The sequence below is a fragment of the Suricata suricatta genome, chromosome 4, assembly GCF_006229205.1.
Source record: "Suricata suricatta isolate VVHF042 chromosome 4, meerkat_22Aug2017_6uvM2_HiC, whole genome shotgun sequence".
In the NCBI taxonomy this organism is placed as follows: domain Eukaryota; kingdom Metazoa; phylum Chordata; class Mammalia; order Carnivora; family Herpestidae; genus Suricata; species Suricata suricatta.
The window spans coordinates 130,992,591-131,017,279 of record NC_043703.1 but is presented as its reverse complement, the minus strand read 5'-3'; the positions used below and the strand labels follow the sequence as shown (position 1 = coordinate 131,017,279).

Sequence of the window (24,689 nt, the reverse complement as noted above, 5' to 3'; positions counted from 1 at the left end):
TCCTTTGAAGTGTCTTTTTGCTCTATCTTGTTCCCTGAAGCCCTAAAAGACAATAAACTGTAGCAGAAGCCAGCTGCTGTTTTGGGCTGAGGATTTTATTGAAGAGAAGAGCTCCATCCCTCTCCCTCCACCCGGAAGAGGCAGCTTGAAGCAGCTGGTACTGGCTGTTCCCTTTGAGGGGTGGGAATGGACGCTCCCCCCTCAAGTCCAGGGCTTGGGTAAGATCCATCACACCACCTTGTTGATCATGACGCCTAGTTCTTCGATTTCACACTGAACTTCATCGCCCTTCTGCAACAGCAGGCATGAGGACGTCAGTCCTCTGGTCTCTGAGGCCTGGAGTTTTCAAGGCCTAGGAATTCTGGGTGTTTGTTCCCTTTCCTCCTTTTAGTCAACCTACCTTGAGAAATACTGGAGGTTTCCTAAATAAACCAACACCTGGGGGCGTTCCAGTCAGCATGACATCCCCTGGGTAAAGAGTCACGAACCTGGGGCAAATGAGACAGATGAGACCAGGGACTGAGGTGGCCACAGCCAGGACTGGAAGGCTCAGCTCAACCTTAGGTGGGTGTGTGGGGTAGGGCCCCCTCCCACTTACTGGGAGACCCAGGCTATCAGATCTTCTGTCTTAAACACCATCTGGTTGGTGTTGCTGCTCTGGACCACTTCCCCATTCACTCGGCAGCAGATCTTTAAGTTGTGTGGATCTGAAAAATGCAAAAGCACCACCTTGGAGTTGTTTTCCCTCAAACCCCTCCCTTTACTCAAAGCAAATGCAGAAGGGAGGCTTTGTGACTTGCCAGATGAAAGGTCTGTTGGTCTCCTTGCACATGTTCTGGCATTTTATGCCCACCTGGACTCAGCACTCCTTATCCTAGAACTTTATGGACATTGGCCACATCAGGTTTCCATGTATCTACCACCTAGCAGAGTGTCTGCCTGGCTGAGTTTAGGAGGTGATGTCCCCCACCTCCAAGTGGGAGAGAAAAATGGCTCTTCCTGCCTTAAATGGACATCTGTCCACAGCAGAGGCTGATAGCTGCAGACACAGAAATGACTTGGTATCTGTAATGCAACAGGTTAACAACACAGGCAGGGGCACAGAAGGCTCCCTCTCTGTATCTGGCGGCAGGGGACAGCTTACCTGAACTAGTGCCCTAATGAGCACTTCTATTTTTTTTGCCTATACACACATACTCCTCAGAGCAGCTAGAACACAGTTTCACTTCACTGATGACTGGCTGCATCAGGTGGTATAAAGCTGGACTGCATGGACACCCCCCCCCCCAACCCAGATGGCTGTGTTCTGCCCTCTTAATCACAGGATGCCCCTGCTGCTTAGAACATGTGCCACTCTGGTAACACTGGCTCTGAAGGTCCTGGTGGTGCTCTCACCTCTTCCTTACTGTGGAAAAGCCACAGGCTTTTGACAGCCATTTTCTGATGCTCAACAGCTAACTGTTGCTTCTTTCCAACTTAAAGATGCTCCTGGATGGTGGCAGCTAGAGGAAGTTCTACCTCTGCAGTGAGGGACATGAAAGGAGGCCTGTGGGACTCATGGCCTAGGTTGACTTGCTCTCTAAGGAGTCAGCAAAAGGCAACTCCACACTCCAACTTCCTGAGTGCTGCTTTTCATTTACTCTGCTGTATCCATGTAAGAGCAGGAAGAGTCACCACATGGGCTATCCAAGACCTACCTGCTATACTGTCCTTGGTCACCAAGGCAGGGCCCAGGGGGCAAAAGGTGTCAAAGGTTTTTCCCAGCAGCCACTGCTTTCCATTGCGTCTTGTTTGCCAGTCACGAGCACTTACATCATGAGCCACAGTGAAGCCAGCCACGTGAGCCATGGCATCTGTGGCCTTTAGGGGACAGGAGATTTGGCCAGATTGGAAATTAGATCATCATGGTGACACCAATCCCCATAAAAAAGCCTTTATCCCATGTTAGTAGCCAGAACTAGTCAAAGATGGGCAAGGAATAAGGCAGGGAGTGGGTAGTCAACCCTTTCCCAATGCCAGAGACCGCTGGCACCTCCTCTTCCACCTTACCTTGATGTGCTTGCCTTTCTTTCCAATGATCACAGCCAGCTCTACCTCCCAATCCACTTCCTGTAGAGAAAGAAGTACTGGGCTGCCTGGCTCCGGGGCCTATTCCCATGCTGAGGGGTACACACCACGTGCCTCAAGGCCTGGGTCTCTAACGGTGGGGATTGGCTGCGGGCCCACATTTGTAGCCACCATGAAGCAGAGGTAGTGGGGGGGGTGGGGAGAGGGGGCTTGTAGACCCATAATCTTTGGGCAATGGCAGGTAATCTCACTCCATGCAGGCATGGCTCTCCACTGAGACTGTAGAAGGCAAGGAGTCTGGGCAATGAATTTACAAGTTACTTGATACTTTCAAAAAAGGATGAATACCAAGTAATAACAGTTAACCCTACTGTGCACCAATAGACTACATGTTTTCAAGTATTTAAATGAAAAGAGATGGGTATGGCCACAGAAAAAGGAAAATATGGTCAGCCTTTCCCCCAATCTGCAAAGTGCAAACATAAAATAGATACAACTTAGCCTTTCAAACTGGCTGCTCTTTCTAACATTAACAACCAGAGTTGCTCTGAGCACCCCTGACACCTGACCTTGGTCTCTAGTATTGCTTCCCACCAGACAGAACTGGGTTCCTTAGGGGAAATGGTGAATTCCAGGTCCGAAATAATACAGAAGAGGAGCCTGGAATATCTTGGCCAGAAAGCGAGGAAATTCTCAAAAAGTGACAGGGAGGGGGCCGATTTGAAGCCCCCCAACTGACCAAATTGAGACCATTTAAGTATCAAAAAGAACGTAAGTGATAGATTACAACATACGGGGTAAAAATAAAAATCAAAAATACACAGTGCTACTAAAGGGGCAGGAATAAAAAAAAGGGGGGGGTAGGCAGCTTTTCTTCACAGAATGCCAGCTAATAATAGAAGGCATGACAGAAAAATCACCTTTTTCTAACCCAATATAATAATGGATTTAGGTGAGGATCCCTGGATGAAAAGTTATGGGGCAATAAGATCATCACAGGGTCTCAAATCACTACCCTATAGACTGTTGATTCATTACCACTGTGAAATGCACCTTTCCCATGAAAAGATCTAATGAACACCAAGTAAGCCAAGTGATCAAATGTTGGCCCCCCAATGGGGTGCAATGCACATCTATTGCTACACACTGAATGTGCATTCATACGTTGAAACCTAACCCCCAATGTGATAGTATTCGGACTAGGTCATGAAGACAAAGCCCGCACGAATAGGTTCGGTGCCCTTATAAGAGAGACCCTTGCCCCTTCTACCATGTGAGGAAACAGCAACAAGACAGCAGTCTATGACCCAAGTACCAAATGTATCAGCACCTTGATCCTGGACTTCCCAGCCTCCAGAACTGCGAGAAATAAATTTGTTGTTTATAAGCCGCCCAGTCTGTGATACTCTGGTATAGCAGTCCAAATGAACTATGTAGAATACTTGACAAAAATGTTGAACTCAAATATAATCAAGGAAATTAGGAAACCAACAACTCCAGAGTGCGGGACATGCTAAGAACTTGCCAGGACCCTTCAAAGTGTCAGTGTCATGAAAGCTAGAAAAGGGCAGGGGGAACTGATAGCAGAAGTCCACAAACTATGGCCCACAGGCTGGATCCAGCGCACTGCTGGATTTTATAAAGTTTTCCTGGAACACAGCCATATTCACTCATTTATGTATCAGCCATGGCTGCTATCCCATGACCGTGGCAAAGTGGAGTCATTGCAACAAACACTCTATAGCATTCAGAGTCTATGATTTACTAACTGACCCGTTGAGGAAGTCTGTGGATCTCTGTTTAAAGACACTAAAGAGACCTAACAATGTTTGGCCTTGACTAATCCTGGTTCAACAAAAAATGAAACCATACTGAAATTAGAAATCATCTTTGGAGGCAATTGGGAAGATTCCTAATTGGACTATATAATGGGCATTGTTAATTTTTTTAGTGGTAATAGTGGTTATTATGGTCATGTAGGACACTGTGCTTACTCTTAGAAGATGCATGCTAAATTTTATTATTTTTCTACAATTAAGGAGCACTATTTTTGTAATCAGTAAAAGATCTATGAGTTTTTCTCCTGAGAGCAGCCTCACATTATATAATCCCCAGTAGTGTCTGCTTAAATCACCACTAAGCAACAGGTGGCTCCTTCAGGCTGGATGCAGGGTGCTGAGCACCCATGCACTGGGCCCCAGTGACTCGGGAGGGCAGTGAGGAAGGACGCACTGACCTGGCTCTCCGGGGGGAGGACGATCTCGTCATAGGGCCCCACGATGGAACTGGGAAACTTGCTGAAGATGATGGGCTCCTTGGGCACAGGAATGTTCTGCTCTTTGCAGTGGTCCACATAATTCATTCCCACACATACCACCTTGTCTGGCCGTGTGACAGGGGCCAGGAAGGTCACTTCTGACCGTGGCAGAACGGGCAACTGGGCTGCCAGAGCTCTGCAGAGACAAGAGCAGGAGAGAGCTGGTTGGGAGCAGGCCGGCAACCTTTGGGCATGCTGGGCAGGTACTGCAGCAGCTACAAGTTTTACTTTTTAAAGTATATTTTCTAGGGGTGTCTAGGTGACTCAGTTGGTTATGTGTCCGGCTCTTTTTCCACTCAGGTCATGACCTCATGGTTCTTGGATTCGAGCCCTGTAATGGGCTCCCTGCTCACAACTGGAGCCTGCTTGAGACTCTCTCCGCTCCTCCCCTGCTCTTATGCACAATCTCTCTCAAAATAAACTTAAAAATATATATTTCTAGGTCTACCAATCATCACAATGTGCAAATCACACCCAGCTATTGTCTCTTGGTATCAGAGCACTGTTTATTCTTATCTAATGTTGATTTCCTTCCCCTCATTAGGCAATACATGTCATGTAAGGACTTCAGAAAGTGCAAATGGAAAGAATGGAAAGGCCTCTCCTGCCCCTTCTCCTAGTCACCCTGCTCCATCCTTGGACACAGCTACTGTGTCCCGTGTAGCTCTTCATGGCTGCTCTATGCATACTCTGCTCCTCCCGTCCTTTTGTCCTTTTTTATGCAAATGCCACCAAATAAACCTTTAAAAAATACATATTTTTTTTAGCCACCTGGATGGCTCAGTTAAGTGTCCAACTCTTGATTTCCGCTCAGGTCATGATCTTACAGTTAATGAGTTTGAGCCCGCGTTGGGCTCTGCGCTGACAGTGCAGAGCCTGCTTGGGATTCGCTCTCTCTCTGCACCCCTCTCTTGCTCGCATGCATGTGCACTCTCTCTCAAATAAACAAAAAAAGTAATATGTATTTTTTTGAAATCTCTCCATAACAGTATATTATCTTCCCCCCTTTTTTCATATGGCTGTGTATACATGCACAATATGGATACACCCAACTACCTGATGAGGAATACGGTAGTTTTTTTTTTTTTATTTTTAAAAATGTTCGGGTGCCTGGGTGGCTCAGTCGGTTGGGTGTCCGACTTCAGCTCAGGTCATGATCTCATGGTTTATGAGTTCAAGCCCCACATCAGGCTCTGTGCTGACAGCTTGGAACCTGGAGCCTGCTTCAGATTCTGTGTCTCCTTCTCTCTCTGCCCTTCCCCCAATCGTGCTGTCTCTCTAAATAAATGTGAAAAGAAACGTTTTATTTATTTTTTGAGAGAGACAGAACCAGAGAATGAGCAGGGGAGGGGCAGGGGAGAGGGAGACAGAATCCAAAGCAAACTCCAGGCTCTGAGCTGTCAGCAGAACCCAACGTGGGGCTCGAACTCATGAACTGTGAGAGATGACTTGAGCTGAAGTCAGATGCTTAACGACTGAGCCACCAAGGCTCAGTAGTTTCTAATCTTGCAAGCCTACGACAGCATAGGAAACGTATGGTTACCAACATTGTGTGCTGTCAAACATTTGTAGTTTTGCCAGTCTAATACATAAAAATAGTAACTCAAAGTGGTACTTAATTTACTTAATTTCATCAGATCCCATATGGACCCTGACTTTGGGGAAGTCCCTACCTGACCTAGCCCAAACCCAAGAACTATCTTTAAGAATACCTCTTGGCAGTCCTCTCTCCTTCAAGGAGCCAAGAGTCCAAACATTCCCCCAGCTTCCCAAGATGCCTCCTAGGACCCCAGGTCCCAGACTCCTCCAGTGGACAGGAACTTAATACCTTGGGGAAGGCAGGTGTGATGAAGCAGTTCTGGCTCCACCACCAAATGTGTGGCCTTGGGAGAGTAAATCACCATCCCTGGGCCTGAGGAATTGGTCATACAAGATTTCTAAGAGAACAGGTGAGAAAGGAAAGGTAGAGTTACCCTGCTCACTTGCAGAAGAGTTACCAGCTGGTTCTGTTTCCCGGGGCCAGGATGAGGTGGGAGGAAGGAGAGGGGAGCAGGACAGCCATTGAAGGGTTATGCGGCCTGCTGATTTACCTTCTTGCCACCGAGAGGGTGGCCTCTCCCTGCTCCAGGAACTCCATCATTGTCTTGGGCAGTGTGGGGTCAAAGGCGTTGAGGTTGATGACCCCCCCGCCATTCTCTGATTCCAGGCCCAGGTGAGGTCCCATCAGGTGGGGTGCCTGGAACTGCACCAGCCTCATATTTCTGGAGGGCTGAAAGGGCCACTTCTGAGCCTGCAGCAAAGCTGTGAGCAACCTTCTACAAGAGACCAGCATCAGAACCTGTGAAGAAAAAATTAGGTCCTAGGGGACAGAGGGAGCTGAAACCACCGTCAAGATCCACAAAGTTCCCTGAGCTGCAGCCCAAGCCCTTTGTCCATCAGCCATTCCCGGAACACCATGTTCCTGGAAGGAGTCCACATTTATTAGTTATTTCACTCTGTTACACTTTATAAGGTGACCTTCCCCCCCACCTCCTCAATTCAATGCATGTAATGAAACATTCCTAGAGGAGTGACTACTTCATGCCAGGCACTAATATAGATAGCAGGGATTCCGGTGTTCCCTCAACCAGTGCTTTCTAGAGGTTTACACTGTAGCTGGCATCCTGAGGCACTGGGCCAAGAGTACAGATCAGACACATTCAGCCCTGCCTGCCTCCTCTCAGGGGTGACTGATATGAACTGTTGTAAGATCCAGCAGTTGGAACCACTGCTGTGAAGACCAAGAGTCCCGCCTTAGTCCAGTTTCTTGAAGAAGTGATACTGAGCCGAGCTGGGCTGGGCTTAAAATAAGCAGGACTAGAAATTAGTTAAGAGTGGGGCCCAGCATGAGCAAGTGACCACTGGTAAAACACGCTTCACAGCTGTCACAGGCAAATTTTTAAATGCCAGTTTGATCCTTTTACCCTCCCACTGAAAATGCTTTCTGCTGCTCACATTACCAGGCTAAAACCCCTACCAGGCTATTCCAGCCTTCTAGAAGCGACTCCCATGAGCCTCTCCAGACAGCCATTATTTAGGTTCTCCTGCTGAAGTACAGGCTACCCGAGCGAAGAGACGCAGACAACGGGCAGGGCCTAAGTGTGACAGGCGTCACTCAGCTGTCTGCTCTGGGGGTTCTAAGACTACATCTGCCTTTTTCACTGCTTTTCCACAGCACTGTGCCTGGCACACAGAAGGCTCTATACTACTCTCTGTTGAACGAACAAATACCAGAAGCAGGGGCTTGACTTTTCACTACTTGGGAAAGCTTGGCGATTGTTAATATGGCTGCGTCTTCCTTTCTCAAATCGCTTAGAAGGTATCAGCAAGGCTCAGGTCTGATTTTGCATTCCAGGTTTTACTCAGAGGCAAATGCCATTCTCCTGTTTTGTTTTTAATCTAAGTCTGGCTTTCATTCCAAATAGTCTCTGACCTGCATGGGTCCTTGCTTTAAAAAGTAGCCCTTTATGTTCAGGCATGTGGAGGTAGACCCAGACTCCTGGTCCTCACCCTGATGATTCAATGTGCCACGTTCCGCAAAAGACTCATTAAACCCAGGTCACTGATCTGACCACTGTCGTTTGGCCAGAAAACCAGGAGCTTTGAAACTTCTGCCCTCCTGTCTTATACAACCATGCTGTCAAAAATGTGTTTAAGCCAGAATGCATGCACTCAGACTTCCGTACACTGAAAAAATAGTAACTGCTCCTGCTGACTGCCAGGTGTTATTTTAAGAGCTTTACCTATAATGTCTGATTTAATTCTCTTGACAGTTATGGAAGGTAAGGTACTGTTAGTCCCACTTTACAAATGAAAAAAACTAATGCTCAGTAAGATGAAGAGATTTTCCCAAGTTCCCAAGGAGAGAAAAGAGCTGGGACTTGAATCCAAGTCCATAGACACTGAAACTCTTGGCTTGGGCTAAAGTGTCCTACAGGTGGTGGGGGGTTAGATCTCCAACAGGAGATCCCCTAGAGCCCCATGGACACCCTATCAGCTGTCAGTCAGGGAAAGCTTGGTCACATGCTGGCTGTGGCTTCAGGGATAAGGCTGGTCATCTGCTCTCCAAGAGAACCCAGGCCCCACTAAGCCCTTCACACGGGACAAGCACATTCAGGCTCTCCTTCCACCCTACAGCAATTGCCTCAGGTACAAGGTCCCATTTTACAAAAGAGGGCAGCACTGAGGCTTAAATAAATCATCTGCCCAAGGACCAGTTAGAAAGTGGCCCCAGTGCTTCTGCGGTAATCACCATGCAAGAGGGCACGAGCTCAGTTCAACTCTGGAAAAGTGTCCTTAAACAGAGTGGCAGAGATTCGAGGCAGAAACAGCACAAGCATTGCAGCCTGAGAGTCGTGGGACCACGTCCCGCCACCCACTCGCTTGGCACCCTGAACCGGTCCCCCAGCTGTGTCCCTAGCACTCAGGCACTCACGAGGGCCCACCCCACCCTGTCCGTGTGGACGGAGGGGCAGGAGACCCCAGTTCAGTCCTGACACCAGTGGGAGACGCGGAGGGAGGCTGAGACAGGCCCGGCCCCCCACCCCAACCTACCTGACTGCAGAGGCGGCTCTTGCCGGGCTCCCTGAGCTGTCGGGCTGGGACTAACCAGGCTGGGGACTGAGGCCAGGGGGCGCCTAGACACCCGCAGGGTATTCGGAACCACGACCCCCAGGGAACTGCAGGGGGAGTGCGCCAGGTGGCTAAGCTAAAGAAGACTTTCGGGAGACCGGGCGCTCCCTGGTGACGCCAGAAAACAAGAGCCAATAGAAGGGCGCCTCATTCTGTTCCGGAAGCCAAGCCATGGAGGGGGCGGGCCTAGCGCTGGAGGGCAGGTTGTCTTTCAAGGGTGGCTTCAGGCTTCTGAGCCGGCGAAGTCCGCCGCCTCCCTGTTTTTCTCCTTCCATCCCCGGGCAAAATTCCGGAAGACTCTCCTTGTCCGGGCGCCCTGCAACTGCACGACAATGACAGGGAGCACTTCCTAAAATTTTGTGCCCTGGGCGCCTCACTAGCCTCACCTGCGTTGCGTCAGGCACCGTTCTGGTTGTTGGGTAAAGTGTGGTGGAAGAGACCACATTATGGCGTGCTGGTTCACAACAACAAATATTTTTGTCTTCTGAGTCTGACATATAACAGAGAAGAGGAGGGATGATTGCATCCATTTTACATATGGGAAACCCGAGGGGGAAGTGTTTTCTCAAGGTGACACAGGAGTGTGAGTAGTGGAACCCTCATTTTTGACCCCAACTGCAATCCTTTACTCCCATTCTCAGCAGCCCTGTCTTCACAGGGCACTCTGCTGGGCTAGGGCGGGATAGCCGGAGGCATAAACCCCAACATCAGAGAACAGGCATTCTCGTGTACAGGTGCTTTCATTACACAAGCAGTTACAATCCAGCTCTGTAGTCCTCTGGCATATGAAGACACATAAAGGGGTCTAGGCAAGATGCCCAAGACTTAATCAAGGACCAGAACATCAAGGGTTTTACTTGTCCCAGAAGCAGTGTGAGCACACAGGACACGTCACAGGGGTACCATGGTTAGACTTGCATTTGAGAACTTTTGCTCTGGTCACTCCTCCGAGGCAAATGAGGGCAGGTGGCATGGTGTGTGGCAGCGATGGTGAGAATCCAGAGATGTTTAGAAGGTAGAACTGACGGCCCTCGATGATGACAGGAGGCGGCAGCAGTGAAGGCGGAAGGAGGTCTAAGGCCAACTCCTAGGTCTCTGGCTGGTAAATGCCCATGCCATTCATGGAGACACGGGTTCTGGAAGGGCGGCACATCTGGGGAGAGGATGGTGAGCTCAGTTTTTGGATGGGTTGTACTTAATGTGCTTGCGACGCATTCAAGGAAGTACTGCAGGGTGGACAAGGAGACACAGGTCTTAGAACTTAGGGTTCTAGTCTAGCTTGAAGGTCTAGCTAGAAGTCAGCCAACAGATAGAACAGGACTTGTGAGGGTGCGTGTGATCAGGAGGAATGTGGTAAAGAGAGTCTGATATAAACCCCAGCCAGGAAACCCATCAGGTAAGGATCAGCCAGAAAGACTAAAGGGAAATAGGGAGACAGGGGAACACATAACTTAGGCAAAATTTGGGGACTGCACTTCCAAATGCCAAGGAGAGAACTTCGCCTTCTGGACAAGATGAAATAGGTGATGTTATTGAAGACCATGATCAAAAAGATAGTAAGAGGATAGTATGAACAAAGCTACACACATAAATTTGACAACCTTGATGAAATGGAGCAACTCCTTAAAATACAGCCTGTCACAATTCACCCAAAACAAAATAGATAATTTGGATAGCACTGTATTTACTAAGGGAATTGAATTTGTAACTTAAAAAGTCCTGAGGGGCACCTGGGTAGCTCAACTGGTTAAGTGGCTGACTCTTGATTTTGGCTCAGGTCATGATCTCACTGTTCCTGATTCAAGCCCCAAGTTGGGCTCTGTGCTGGGAACCTGGGAGCACAGAGCCTGCTTCAGATTCTCTCTCTCCCTTCCTCTCTCTGTGCACGCTCACTCTCTCTCAAAATAAATAAACATTATTTAAAAGATCTCCTGAAAAAGAAGTATCTAGTCCCAGATGGTTTCAGTGGAGAATTCTACCAAATGTTTAAAGAACGAACACCAATTCAACATAATCTATTTCAGAAAATTGAATAGGAAGGAACATGTCTCAATTCATTTTATGAAGCTAGTATTACCCTGATGCCAGAAAACAAAGACAGTGCAAAAAGGGACATTACAAAGCAATACCTCTCATGAATACAGATGCAAAAGTCTTTAACAGAATATTAGCAAACATAAGTCAGCAATATATAAAGATAATATTCTACCATGACCAAACAGTATTTGGAATACAAGACACATCCGATATTCAAAATCTACTCAATATAATTCACCATATTAATAAGCTAAAGAAAAAAAATCACAAAGTCCTATCAATGTAGAAAAGTATAACAAAATCCAACACCCATTCATGACACATACTTTCAGAAAACTGAGAAGCAAACTTCAACTTGATAAAGAACATCTACCAAAAAGCCTACAGTTAATATAATTAATGGTAAAAATTGAATGCTTTCCCCTCAAAACTAGGAACAAGGAAAGAACACCTGTTGTTACCACTCTTCTTCACCATAGTGCTGCAAATTCTAGCACAATAGTACAATAAAGCAATGAAAGGAAATAAATGTATGTATTGGAAAAAAAGAAATAAAACTAGCCCTATTTGCAGATGACATCGTTGTCTTCATAGAAAATCCGTGGAGCGGGGGGGGGGGGGACCTCCTGGTTCAGCAAGGTGAATTCAGTAAGGTTACAGACTACCAGATCAACATACAAAAATAAACTGTATTTCTATATACTAGCAATGCAAATGTGCATCCCGAAATTAAAAATTAATACTGTTTGCGCAAATAAAAATACTTAGGCACAAATCTAACTAAACACGTACAGGACTTGTATGCTGAAAACTATAAAACACTGACAAATGAAATCAGATATCAACATAAGTAAACACATAGACCCTGTTCACAGATTGGAAGATTCAACATAGTAAATGTGTTAATTCTCCATAAATTGATATACAGGTTTAACACAATTCCTACCAAAATCCCATCATGATTTTTTCTACATAAAGACTATTCTAAAATTTACATTGAAAGGCAAAGGAACTAGCTAAAACAAATAGCTAACTTTTCAAAAGTAGAATAAAGTGAGAATAATCAATCAACCTGATTTCAAGACTTATTATGTAGTTATTGTAATCCAGATTGTATGGTTTTGGCAGAGGAATAGACAGATCAATGGAACAGAAAAGAACCCAGAAATGGACCCACAGAAATATACCCACTGGTTTTGAGAAAGATACAAAAGCAATTCAATGAAGGAAGGATAGTCCTTCCAACAAATGGTGCTGGAGCAACTGGATATCCATCTCTTTAAAAATGAATCTTGGGGTGCCTGGGTGGCTCAGTCATTTAGGCGACTGACTTTGGCTCAGATCGTGATCCGACAGTTGGTGACTGTGAGCCCCGCGTCAGGCTCTGTGCTGACCCTGCTTCAGATTCTGTGTCTCCTTCTCTCTTCCTGCCTCTCCCCCACTCGTGCTCTGTCTCTCTCTTTCTCTCAAAAATGAATAAACTTAAAAAAATAAAATAAAATAAAAATGAATCTTGACCTAAACTTCATGTCTTATATAAAATTTAACTCAAAATGGATCACAGATTTAAATTTAAAATGTAATGTTATCAAGTTTTTATTATTTTATTTTTTTAAGTTTATTTTTTATTTTGAGAGAGAGAGGGGAAGAGAGAATGTGTGGTGGAGGGGCAGAGAGAGAGGGAGAGAGAATCCTGAACAGGCTCCGTGCTGTCAGCATAGATGCTGACACGGGGCTCAATCCCATGAACTGTGAGATCATGACCTGAGCCGAGATCAAGAGTCAGACTCTCAACTGACTGAGCCACTCGGGTGTCCCTAAAATTATCAAGCTTTTAGAAGAAAATATAGGAGAAAACCTTTGAGACATATGGCTTGGTGAAAGGTTCTCAGACATTATCCCAAAAGCATAATACAGGAAAAAAAAAAAGTAGTGGACTTTATCACAATTAAAACCTTTTACTCTGCCAAAACATATTAAGTAGATGAAAGAACAAGCTACAAACAGGGAGAAAATATTTGCAAACTACATATCTGACAAAGAGTTCACACCTAGGACATATAAAAAACTCACAGCATATAGACTTATCGAATCACTATGTTGTACACCTACCTGAAACTAATATAAAATAGTGTCAACTATACTTCAGTTAAAAAAAAAAGAAAAATCCTCAAAAATCAACAGAGAAAAACCAATCAATGAATTAATGACATGAAGAGATGTTTCACTGAAGAAGCTATACAAATGGCATATGATCACATGAAGAGATGTTCAATAGCTCTATAAAAATTAGGGGGATGTAAATTAAGACCATGATGAGATATCACTGCACAATTATTAAACAGTTAAAAAAAAGTGACAATACCAAATGCTGGAGAAGATGCAGATAACTGGATCTCTTGTACTTTGCTGATGGGAATGTCAAACGCTACAGCCACTCTAGAAGATAGTTTGGCTGTTTCTTTAAAACTAAACATGCACTTACCATATGGCCCAGAAACTGTAATCTTGGGCATTATCCCAGAGAAATCAAAACCTACACATGATTGTTCATAGCAGTTTTATTTGTAATAACTAAAACCATGGAAACAACCAAAACGTTTTACAATAGGTGAATAGTTAAAATGTGGTACATCCATCCTATGAAATACTACTTGTCAATAAAAAGGAAACAACTTTGGATATCCACAATAACTTGGATGGATCTCAAGGGAATTATGCTGCGCGAAAAAGGCCAATCTCAAAAGGTCACATTCTGTATGATACCAATTATAGAACATCTCAAAATTACAGAGATGGAAAACAGATTAATGGTTGCTAGCGGTTACTGACAGAGGTTTTGGTATTTCATGCAAAGGAGAGGGGAAAAACATCTTTTTTTAAGCCACTGTTATTTTGGATGCCCGTTACTTGCAGTCACACACAGTCTGAACTGATAAGCCTCCTGTCACGCCACATTTTCTTGAATTTCCTCCTCCATCTCTGTCTCTTTCAAACTCACCCTCCTCCACCCAAACTACAGGTGTTGGCATCTCTCAAGGCATGCTCCTTACTGCTCTTCTCACTCAGTAGGATCCCTAAGCAATCTTTTTCATGCTTGATGGTTTGATTACCATCACAGAAAGAAGTCTCACACAAATCCAACTGTCTATCGGACATGACCAGTTTGCTGTCTCAAAAGCACCGTAAACAACATGTCCAACATTGAACTAATGACTTTTCCACATCAAACATGCTCTTCTTCTCTGTTTCAGGGTAATGTCATGACCATCTGTCCAGCAGAGCGGCTCCCAAACCAGAATTCAGTCTTTGCCCTTTTCTCACTTGCACATTCATTTCCAACCCATCTTCATGTCCTAGCAACATTACCTTCCCAAATCAGAGTTGTTCGACTTCTTATCACCCCAGGTCAAGCCACAATTATATCCTACCTGGCTGTGTTCCTACTATGCCTCTCTGATGGATTTTAAAACATGTTCACAAATTCTTTAATACTCTTCCCAACACTAAGTGGTATCTAATTTTCATCTACCTAATTTTCTGTAAGCTGAACTTAGTGACTCACTTCTAAATACAGTGTAGTGGAGGACTCGGCTTGACTGCCAAGGCTAGGGTATTAATCTGCTTGGGCCGCTATAAGAGCAGTTTTGTTCTCTCAGTTTTGGAGGCTAGAAATCTGAGATTAAGGTGTTGGCAGGTTGGATTCTTCTGAGGCCTCTCTCCTTGGCCTGCAGACAACCGCCTTCTTGCTGGCTCTTCACACGGTCATCCCTGTGTGCATGCACCCGTGTCTGTGTGTCTAAATGTCCTCTTTTGGGGCACCTGGGTGGCTCAGTCGGTTAAGCGGCCTGCTTGGGCTCAGGTCATGATCTCACGGTTCGTGGGTTTGAGTCCTATGTCAGGCTCTGTGCTGACAGCTAGCTCAGAGCCTGGAGCCTGCTTCGGATTCTGTGTCTCCCTCTCTCTCTGACCCTCCCCTGCTCACACTCTCTCTCTCAAAAATAAATAAAAGACATAAGAATTTTTTAAAATAAATTTCCTCTTTTTATGAGGACACTAGTCACACTGGATGAGGGCCCACCCTAACAGGCTCATTTTAACTTAATCACCTTTTTAAAAGACCTACCTCCAAATACAGTCACATTCTGAAGTACTAGGGGGTTGGGACTTGAACATATGAATTTTGGGGGACACAACTCCGCCTACAACAGCTAGGCAATAAAAGGCGGTACAGCTTCTTTTTGGCTCTCTCTTGACAGTCTAGGTCCAATCAGGAAAGATATCACACAGTATTCTGAATAAAATCAAGTTTAGCATAAAGAAGTATTAACTAGAACAGGGGACTGGAGTCATGAGGGATTTCCCAGTAAGACTCTAAAGAATATAAAAGTAACAGGTATAAAGTCAAGCCCTTCACCCTCCTACACTGTTGGTGGGAATGTAAACTGGTGCAGCCGCTCTGGAAAACAGGGTGGAGGTTCCTCAAAAAACTATCAGTAGAACTCTCTTATGACCCAGCAATAGCACTGCTAGGGATTTACCCAAGGGATACAGAAGTGCTGATGCATAGGAGCACATGTACCCCCAATGTTCATAGCAGTGCTGTCAACAATAGCCAAATCATGGAAAGTGTCTAAATGTCCAACACCTGATGAGTAGATCAAGAAGATGTGGTTTATATATACAATGGACTACTACATGGCAATAAGAAAGAATGAGATATGGCCATTTATAGCAAAGTGGATGGACCTCGAGGGGGTCACGCTAAGCGAAATAAGTCAGGCAGAGAAGGACAGATACCATATGTTTTCACTCATAGGTCTAACAGCAGAAACCTAACAGAGGACCATTGGGAGGGGAAGGGGGAAAGAGAGTGGGGGAGAGAGAGAGTTGAAAATGAGGAGAGACTATTGAATACTGAAAACAAACAGAGGGCTGAAGGGGGAGGGGGAGGGAGGATGGGGGTTGGTGGTCATGGAGGAGGACACTTGTGTGGAAGTGCACTGGGTGTTATATGGAAACCACTTTGACAACAAACTATTAAAGAAAAAAAAGTCAAGCCCTTAAGACTTGAGGAAGCACCCTAGGAAGAAACCTTCCAAGGCTGATATCCCCACCCCGCCTTGTTGGAGATGGCAGAGGTGTTTAGTGCTGGGCTGGTGAAACCTACTAGAAATCTGGAGCTCACTTGAAATCCAAACTCTAGAGTACTGGCAATATTTTACTGGAAGCTCTCTGTTACAAAGCCACCTGAAGAAGGGAGTGCCAAGGGAGGCTGCTGGCCACCGGGACTGCAGGAGCTGGGGGCTCAGGAAATGGGGACTACCGCAGGACCCGGGTGCTGCAGTTGTCCATGCTGCAGGAGCCTGTCTAGTGAGAACGCTGAAAACAAGAAGCAAAATCCTCTCCAGTGCCTCTTAGCAAGGAGAAAATATTTAAAGGGTCTGGGTCCATTTTTATAGAGTAGGCAAAAAAAAAAAAAAAAAAAAAAAGGTGAACCTAGAGCTGACAAGCAATAAGTAGGTAACAGTGCAGTCCAGCCTTTTGACTACTCTGCTTCCATATGCAGCCCTGACACATAATTGAATTCTGTACATCAAAAAAAAACCCCTCTCAATTTCTATCTAATATGAGGTTATCCTTCTTAGGAGTGAAGAAGTTCTCACCCTTTCCCCAGGAGTCATGGTACCCATCACTCAATATATTAATCATTGTTCAAATTTAGTAAAAGTCCCTTGTTTGAATCTTCTGTTGTCTAAAATGTAAAATTATGTCCTGACAACTTGTGTATAAAGGAAAATTGGGAAGGAGACTGAAACAAATGGTTAGCATATTCAAACATAAAATCAAATAGAAAATAAGCAAAACTTTTCGCAGAACTATAACAAACAATTCTAAAATTTGTATGGAACCACAAAATATCTTGAATAGCCAAGGCAATTTTGAAAAAGAAAAACTAGAGGTATCACAATTCCAGATTTCAAGTTATATTACAAAGTTCCAGTAATCAAAACAGTATGGTACGGGCACAAAAACAGACACATGGATCAATGGAATAGAACAGAAAATCCAGAAATAAACCCACAATTTTGTGGTCAATTAATCTTTGACAAAGAAGGAATGAATACACAATGGGGGAAAAACAGTCTCTTCAATAACTGGTGTTGAAAAAACTGGTCAGCCACGTGCAAAAGAATGAAACAGGACCACTTTCTTTTACCATACACAAAAATAAACTAAAAATGGATTAAAGACATAAATGTGAGACCTGAAACCATAAAAATCCTAGAAGAGAGGATAGGCAGTAATGTCTCTTGACATCAGCCACAGCAACATTTTTTTTTAATATAGGTCTTCTGAGGCAAAGGAAACCGGCAAATATAAACCACTGGGACTACATCAAAATAAAAAATTTCTGCACTACAAAGGAAGCAATCAACAAAACTAAAAGGCAACATACTGAATGAGAGAAGACATTTACAAATGACATATTCGATAAAGAGTTAGTATCCAAAATATACAAAGAACTGATACAACTCAATACCCTCAAAACACACAATCCAATTCCAAAATGGGCAGAAGACATGAACAGACATTTCTCCAAAGAAGACATACAGATGACCATCAAAAGATGCTCAACATCACTCATCATGAGGGAAACGCAAGCCAAAACCACAATGAGCTATATCACCTCACACCTGTTAGAATGGTTAAAATAAAAAACACAAGAAACAACAAGTGTTGGTAACCATACATGCATTGTTGGTGGGAATGCAAACTGGTGCAGCCATTATGAAAAACAGTATGGAGGTTCCTCCCAAAAATTAAAAATAGAACTACCCTATGATCCAGTAATCACACTACTGAATATTTATCCCAAAAAATACAGAAACACTAACTCAAAGGGCTATAGGCATCCCTATTTCTACTACAACATTATTTACAATACCCAAACTATGCAAACAGCCCAAGTGTCCCATCAACAGATGAAAAGATAAAGAAGGGGCACCTGGGTGGCTCAGTTGGTTAAGCCTATGGCTTAGGCTCAGGTCATGATCTCACAGTTCGTGGGTTCAAGCCCCACATCAGGCTCTGTGCTGACAGTAGCTCAGAGCCTGGAGCCTGCTTCAGATTCTGTATCTCCCTCTCTCTCTGACCTTTCCTTGCTCTGTCTCTCAAAAAATAAATTTAAAAAACATTTAAAAAATTAAAAAAGAAAAGATAAAGAACATATGGCATATATATGATGAAATATTTCTTATTCAGCCACAAGAAAAACTGAAATCTTGCTATTTGCAACAGTATGGACAGAGCTACAGAGTCAGTCATAAATAAGTCAGTCAGAAATCAGTAAGAGAAAGTTAGAAATGATCTCACTCGTATGTGGAATTTAAGAAATAAAACAAATGAACAAAGGAAAAATAAAAGAGAGAGAGAAACCAAGAAATACACTCTTAATTATAGAGAACAAACTGATGGTTACCAAAAGGGGGGTGGATGGGAGGAATAAAGGATGAGGATTAAAGAGTTCGCTTATGATGAAAAAATGATTTTAAAAGATCAATGAAAACAAAACGAAGCCAAACTACTACAGTTCTCCTTTCTGTAATTTGTCACAAGGCTGTAATCAATACTGTCAGCTTTCTTCTTTCACTGCACACACTGTATTACCTCTGCCCTCAATAAGAACCTCAATTGGTCAGAGTTCTTTATCTAGAGGAGTGACTTATAGTCTCGTTCCCAAAGTGTTTGAGCCCTCAACTGTCCTGCCCTTTTTGTTTTCTGTAGTTTTTCATTAACCTTTACTATTGCTGTATATTTCATTAAACTTTACTACTAAGATGTGTCCTGCAAGGGCAAATCTCTGTGCCTTCTGTGATGGAGGAGGTGCAATGTCATCTACCTGCCACTAGACGGCGAGCTGGTGCCCACAAGGAATGGTGCCATATGTCTGCTGTTGGTAGACTGGACACTTAGCAATAGTGTTGGGTCAGTCTTGGTAAGGGGAAGTACACATTGCTGAGACCTGCGGGGACCCTATTCCTGCCATCCTTTTCATAGGCCCATTGAGCAAGCACTAGGGTGGCTGGGGAGAGGGAGGCTAACTAACCCACAGAGTATGTTAGTAAGTATCCATTTTGTCCACCTACTGTTGTGCTCCTTTGCAATGGATGCCTTTTGGTGGGCATTCACATGTACACTAATATCTTCATAGTCTGTGTCTTTTCAGAGACATACTTTTCATTACCATACCTCTTCTCCAGACTTACCTGTCATCAATTGTGATGGTAATTTTATGTGTGTGCAGAAATTTGGTCAAACATTTTTTTTTTAGTGTTTTTTATTTATTGAGAGAGAGAGAGAGACAGACAGACAGACAGACAGACAGCATGAGCTGGGGAGCGTCAGAGAGGGAGAGAGAAACAGAATCCGAAGACAGGCTTCAGGCTCTGAGCTAGCTGTCAGCACAGAGACTGACGCGGGGCTCAAACCACGAGATCATGACCTGAGCCAAAGCTGAATGCTCAACCAACTGAGCCACCCAGGTGCCCCGTGGTCAAACATTATTCTGTATGTTTCTGTGAGGGTGTTCTTTTGATGAAATTAACATTTTAAAAACTGTTTGTTTATTTTGAGAGTTTGTTTGAGTGAGAGCTGGGGGAAGACACAGCGAGCGAGACAGACAGACAGACAGACAGACAGAGACAGAGAGACAAGAGAGAATCCCAAGCAGGCTTTGTGCTTGGAGCCCTACACGGGGCTTGATCTGACGAGCCATGAAATGATGACCTGAGCTAAAATCAAGAGTTGGATGCTTTACCAACCGAGCCACCCAGGCACCCCAAAATTAACATTTATCTTTTTTTTCAGCAAGATATTTTTTCTTTTTAACTTAAATTTTAGTTAGTTTACAGAGCAATATTGGTTTCATGAAATTAACATTTAAATAGTGGAGTTTGAGTAAAGCAGATTGCTTTCATAATGTTCATGTGCCACTTCCAATCCACTGAAGGCCTTACTGGAACAAACATTGACACCCAACCACCCTACACCAAGCAAGAAGGAATTTTTCCAGCAGATGGCCTTTCAATTCAAACTGCAGCTCTTCCCAGAGTCTCCAGCCTGCTGACCTATTCCATTAGATTTTGGACATGCAAAACCTCCACAATCACATAAGCCAATTCCTTAAAATTATATACCTACCTACCTACCTACATTCTGGACTTTGGAGAACCCTATTATACCAATCTTTCACTCATGTTCCAAGTGCTTGATCATAAAGCCAAACTATTAACAACTGATCATGAATCAATAACCAGTAGATTCCTACTTCTGGCCCTCTCACTCCAGAAAACCAAACATATTGCCCAAAGTTCTAGCCACAGGGAAAATTTTTCTTTACCAGTGACGTTCAAGGTCATCCTTGAATGAGACAGCCATGTCACCTTGTAACTTTTGGGAAACATCAGCGTCATATCATGCAAACCCAACTGTAGACCATATTTGAGTTTTTTCATTTTCTTTTTAAATTTTTTAATGTTTCTTTTTGAGAGAGAGAGAGAGTGAGCGCGAGTGAGAGCAGGGGAGGGGCAGAGAGAGGGAGACACAGAATCCAAAGCAGCTCCAGGCTCTGAGCTGTAAGCACAGAGCCTAATGTGGGACTCAAACCCATAGACTCTGAGATCCTGACTTGAGCCGAAGTTGGACATTCAACCAACTAAGCCACCTAGGTGCCCCAGAATTTTTTCATTTTCTGTAAACTGATCCTAAAGGTCATCCCAGAAAGCCTTGCCTGTGGGTTGACAGAGAAGAGGCAATGCGACTAGAGTTGGTGTGAAAATAATCTGAGTCACCTGCGCATGCAACTTAGCTGTATTGTCCACACCTGCCTGAGCTCGGACTCAGCTACCATTTCCATCTAATGACAATTGATACTGCACAAGCTCAACCTTATAACTGAGAGATCCAACACCACCAAGATTATTTGGGAAGCTCAGACTGCATGGCCACCTAATATCCCATAGTTAGGTGCTGAGTCTGTAATAAAACCCAACAGCAAGCCAGAGCTGTTTTTCAAAGTCAGAGTAGCTATTTCAGAAGAGGGTATAGGCATGCTCTACAGTCCTTGAACCTGAACTGTGATGATTCTCTTATCAGTGCTTTCCAGAAGCTCCATATGGCATCCCTATCTGCTCTAAATTTCAATTATCAGATTCCTACCCCAGCCACTGTCTAATTCCAAGTGCATAAGAGACCTTGAACAAGCATCACATGAGATGTAATAATAATCAGTGACTGCTATACTGTCACAGCTGACCCCAATCGCCTCCTCTTTGGTTTCCCTGCATCTTCTCTGGCCCCTCCAATTTGGCATCCATGTTTCAGCCAGAGGGGCATTTTCAAATTTTTTGTTTAAATTAATTTATTTTTGAGAGACTGAGCACAAGTAGGGGAGGGGCAGAGAGAGAATGAGACACAGAATCCCAAGCAGGCTCTGGGCTCTGAGCTGTCAGCACAGAGCCAGATGTGGGGCTCAAACTCACAAACCATGAGATCATGACCTGAACCGAAGTCTGACGCTTAAATGACTGAGCCACCCAGGCATCTCAGAGGGGCATTTTCAAAACAATGATTTGACAATAATACACTCATCAGTGGCTTCCTGCTGCCCTCAGGCTGAGGCCCAAGTCCTCAGAGGACCTCTCCATTTCACCTCCACCTGCACTCAGGATTCTGGGTTCCAAGCCCCATCAACCTAGCCCAGTTCTGGGCAGCGCTGTTTCCCTCCTGTGCCACAGCCCCTTACCTGGCTCACCTCTACTTATCCTTGAGGTTTAGCTCAAATGCCACTTCCCTTGGGAAGCCCCCTGAGGTCATGTGGCTTGTCCAAAGGTTGGCTTTGTGGCTGTGGCACTGGTTGTAAATTTACACTCTTCTGAGTGATCTACTTTATCTTTTCAGTGAAGACTTTATCAATGTCTTGTCGCCAAGAAATTATAGGCTCCACCAGGGAGGGATCTGCAAATATTCTGTGATTTTATTCTCAGACCCCCACAGAGTGCTGGGTGTACACAGGTTTTTTTTTTTTTTTTCTTTTTTTCCCCAATGAATGCATAAAGTTAACAGGCTGGGGTGGATGGGACCTGGAGTGTCCTGATGCCTGTCCCACACACATAGGACACAGCCTGGGGCTGGGGGGACACAAATCAGAGACCAGGGCCACCTCCCTTTGCTCCACCCAGGACAAAGTTCCACTCAGGGCTGGGGAAGTTTGTCAACAAAGCAGGAAACTTGAGGATTTCACAATACTGGCTGGGCTGGCAGTTGGCTGTGGGGGACTGACTGATGGCCTGCTCTATGGGGCTTTATTTTTAGTTTCTGGATGTTTTACTGTATTTGGTAATTTTTCAAAACTGGGAAAAACCACTGCCTGGCTTCATTTGCTGTGCTCCTGGGTCAGGACACAACCAGAATTGCTCAGGAAAGTGGAAAAAAGAAGGGCTGGGCTGGGGGTGAGTGTTCACACTGCTCTACAGTGCAGGCCAGAGGAGGTGTTTCAAAAAGACTTTGACCCTGGTGCGGCGGAAAAGCGGGTCCCATGACCCATTAGGCTCAGGACCCTGGCACCTGGCCCCACCCTGGGCTGTCTGCCTCCTTCCCTATGACCTTCAGTTCAGCAGCATTGCTGACCACTCCCCCAATGTGCCAGACACAGTGCCACTCCTGGGCCCCAGGAGGGAACCCCATGGCTCCCACTTGCAAGATGCCCACAATCTGGCAGAAGAGACTGCACTGGGCACTCTGGCCCCTGAACCCCCACCAGGCTTCCTTCAGGGCCCACTGGAATCTGAAACGCGGACTCCACTCACTACCCCACAGCTGAGCCTGACAGTAGGGGCCACAGCAGTTGAGAATTTTTCAGGAAAAGTGCCAGTCAGCCCAGTTCTAACTTTCTTATGGGGTGGGGGTGGGGAGGGGAATGCTAATAATAAGTGGCTCATAAGAGTCTACAGAGTGGGAGGGGGCTTGCTTAAGGTACAGTTTGATTTTGAGCTCAAGCGCTTCACCTCCCCCACTTGCCTTCCTCGGACCTTGCTTTCTCTTTCTCCATCCCTCAGTAAGGCCAACTTCTGCACGGGCTTCATTCCCGTGGCTTCCGGTAGGCACAAAGCTGCAGCAACAACTCCACGACTCACACAGCCCAGCGTCCGAGAGTAAGGCAGCAGCGCCTTTTCCCAGAATGCCCAGCACATGTATCCCTGGACCTCATTGGCTGTAATAGAGTCAAATGCCCACCCCTCAACCAATCACTGATGGGAAAAGTCGTTGCCTTAATTAGCTTAGTGTGGCCGCCAGGGCTTAGCCAATGGGGAGTGGAGGAGGGCTCCCCAGGCGAGATTCGGAGGCTACTGCCAGGAGCAGAGGGAGGATATGGGGAAGGGGGAAAGACTGGTGTCCTTCTTCCTTCTCATGGTGTCTAGAGACATCAGTGAGAACGAAGATTCCCAAAAGCCTTTTGTTGCCAAGCTAATGGAGGGGCTATCGCAGGCAACGGATGGGGGTAGACTTAGGTGCTGTTTCACAGAAAGGTTCGGTAATGCTCAAAGCCAGCTAAGAGACCTGTATAGAGGGAGCCCTGCATGCAGATCGAGGTGCGAAAGCAGATATGTGAGTTAGAGGAAAGCCAGGGTTACCTAGCAGAGGAACAAGCAAAACAAAGGACACCGCAGTTGTTAGGGAGCCCTGTTCTAAGATTGATGGCCCTCGGCAGTCAGGACAGGTGTCAGGGAAGTTTGTGGGTTGGACGGTCCCCTGACTGGTACCACTCTGTTGCATTGTCCCTTCTCTGGGACCTCTCAGCTCTGGCCAAGATCTAATTAAACCTGTATCTTCCCCTTCAAGATATGTGCAATTTCTTATGTGAATGGGCAGGGTTGTGGGTATAATGGATAGAGAGTTTCTTACAGATCCCTCATCTTGGCCCTGCTTAAGGAAAGGTTTAACTCTGGGACCACATGCATGGTCTCTGGTTCTGGCCTATAAGCACCATGCCCTGTGCACATTGACCCTACCTATACCCCACTCTCTTCTCTAATCTCTGAACCCTGCAGACCTCACTTTGCAGGGAGCCAGATTCTGCACATTCTCTTTACAACAAGCCAGGTCAGAAAAGTCCATGTGATTAGAGCTGGCCCATGTGAAACCACAGATAGCTTACCTCTGGTATTCCCCTCACCTGAAGGATTAGGACTCCCGTGAGTGGGTGAGGGGGCAGGGAGGGGTGCCTAGTACCAGCATTAGGCTGGCAGCAATGTCCATGGCCTTGGAAACTTATCTGGGATGGAGAAGGTTAGTGGACCAATGAAACGAACAAGGAGCCATGTCTAGGATGACAGAATCTAGCTTGAGGAGAGCCTCACAACTTGCTCTCAAAGCTTTACTGATCACAGCGCAGCACCCACCTCGAAATGTGTCCAGGAAAGCAGGGCAGACAAGAGAAAAAAGGTTCCCAGCCACTCTAACTGGACATCACAAATACTTAAACTGAGGCAGGCCCCTCAGTTCCTCACTTTGAGCCTGTTTCCTCTTGTTTCAC

At 45.3% G+C, this 24,689-nt stretch overlaps 1 protein-coding gene and 1 long non-coding RNA gene across 4 annotated transcripts; both read right to left on the bottom strand.

Annotated features, from left to right (window-relative positions):
- Positions 1–74: 74 nt before the first annotated feature.
- On the bottom strand, positions 75–9,174 carry FAHD2A (fumarylacetoacetate hydrolase domain containing 2A). Of its 3 annotated transcripts, none has more exons than XM_029937857.1 (8): positions 8,978–9,173; positions 6,475–6,722; positions 4,304–4,520; positions 2,050–2,109; positions 1,698–1,860; positions 599–707; positions 401–488; positions 75–291 (listed from the first exon to the last, which is right to left on the bottom strand). In XM_029937857.1, the coding sequence occupies exons 2-8, from the start codon at positions 6,714–6,716 to the stop codon at positions 229–231; spliced, it is 942 nt and encodes a 313-aa protein (XP_029793717.1). In that variant the 5' UTR covers positions 6,717–6,722; positions 8,978–9,173; the 3' UTR covers positions 75–228. The 3 variants fall into 3 exon arrangements, with proteins under 3 accessions (XP_029793717.1, XP_029793719.1, XP_029793718.1); XM_029937859.1 differs by having other exon boundaries at positions 6,475–6,699; positions 8,978–9,172; XM_029937858.1 differs by lacking the exon at positions 2,050–2,109 and having other exon boundaries at positions 8,978–9,174.
- A 398-nt stretch (positions 9,175–9,572) lies between these two features.
- On the bottom strand, positions 9,573–23,308 carry LOC115290108. Its single transcript, XR_003907966.1, has 2 exons — positions 23,185–23,308; positions 9,573–10,208 (listed from the first exon to the last, which is right to left on the bottom strand). It is a non-coding gene; the product is annotated as an uncharacterized LOC115290108 (long non-coding RNA).
- Positions 23,309–24,689: the final 1,381 nt, after the last annotated feature.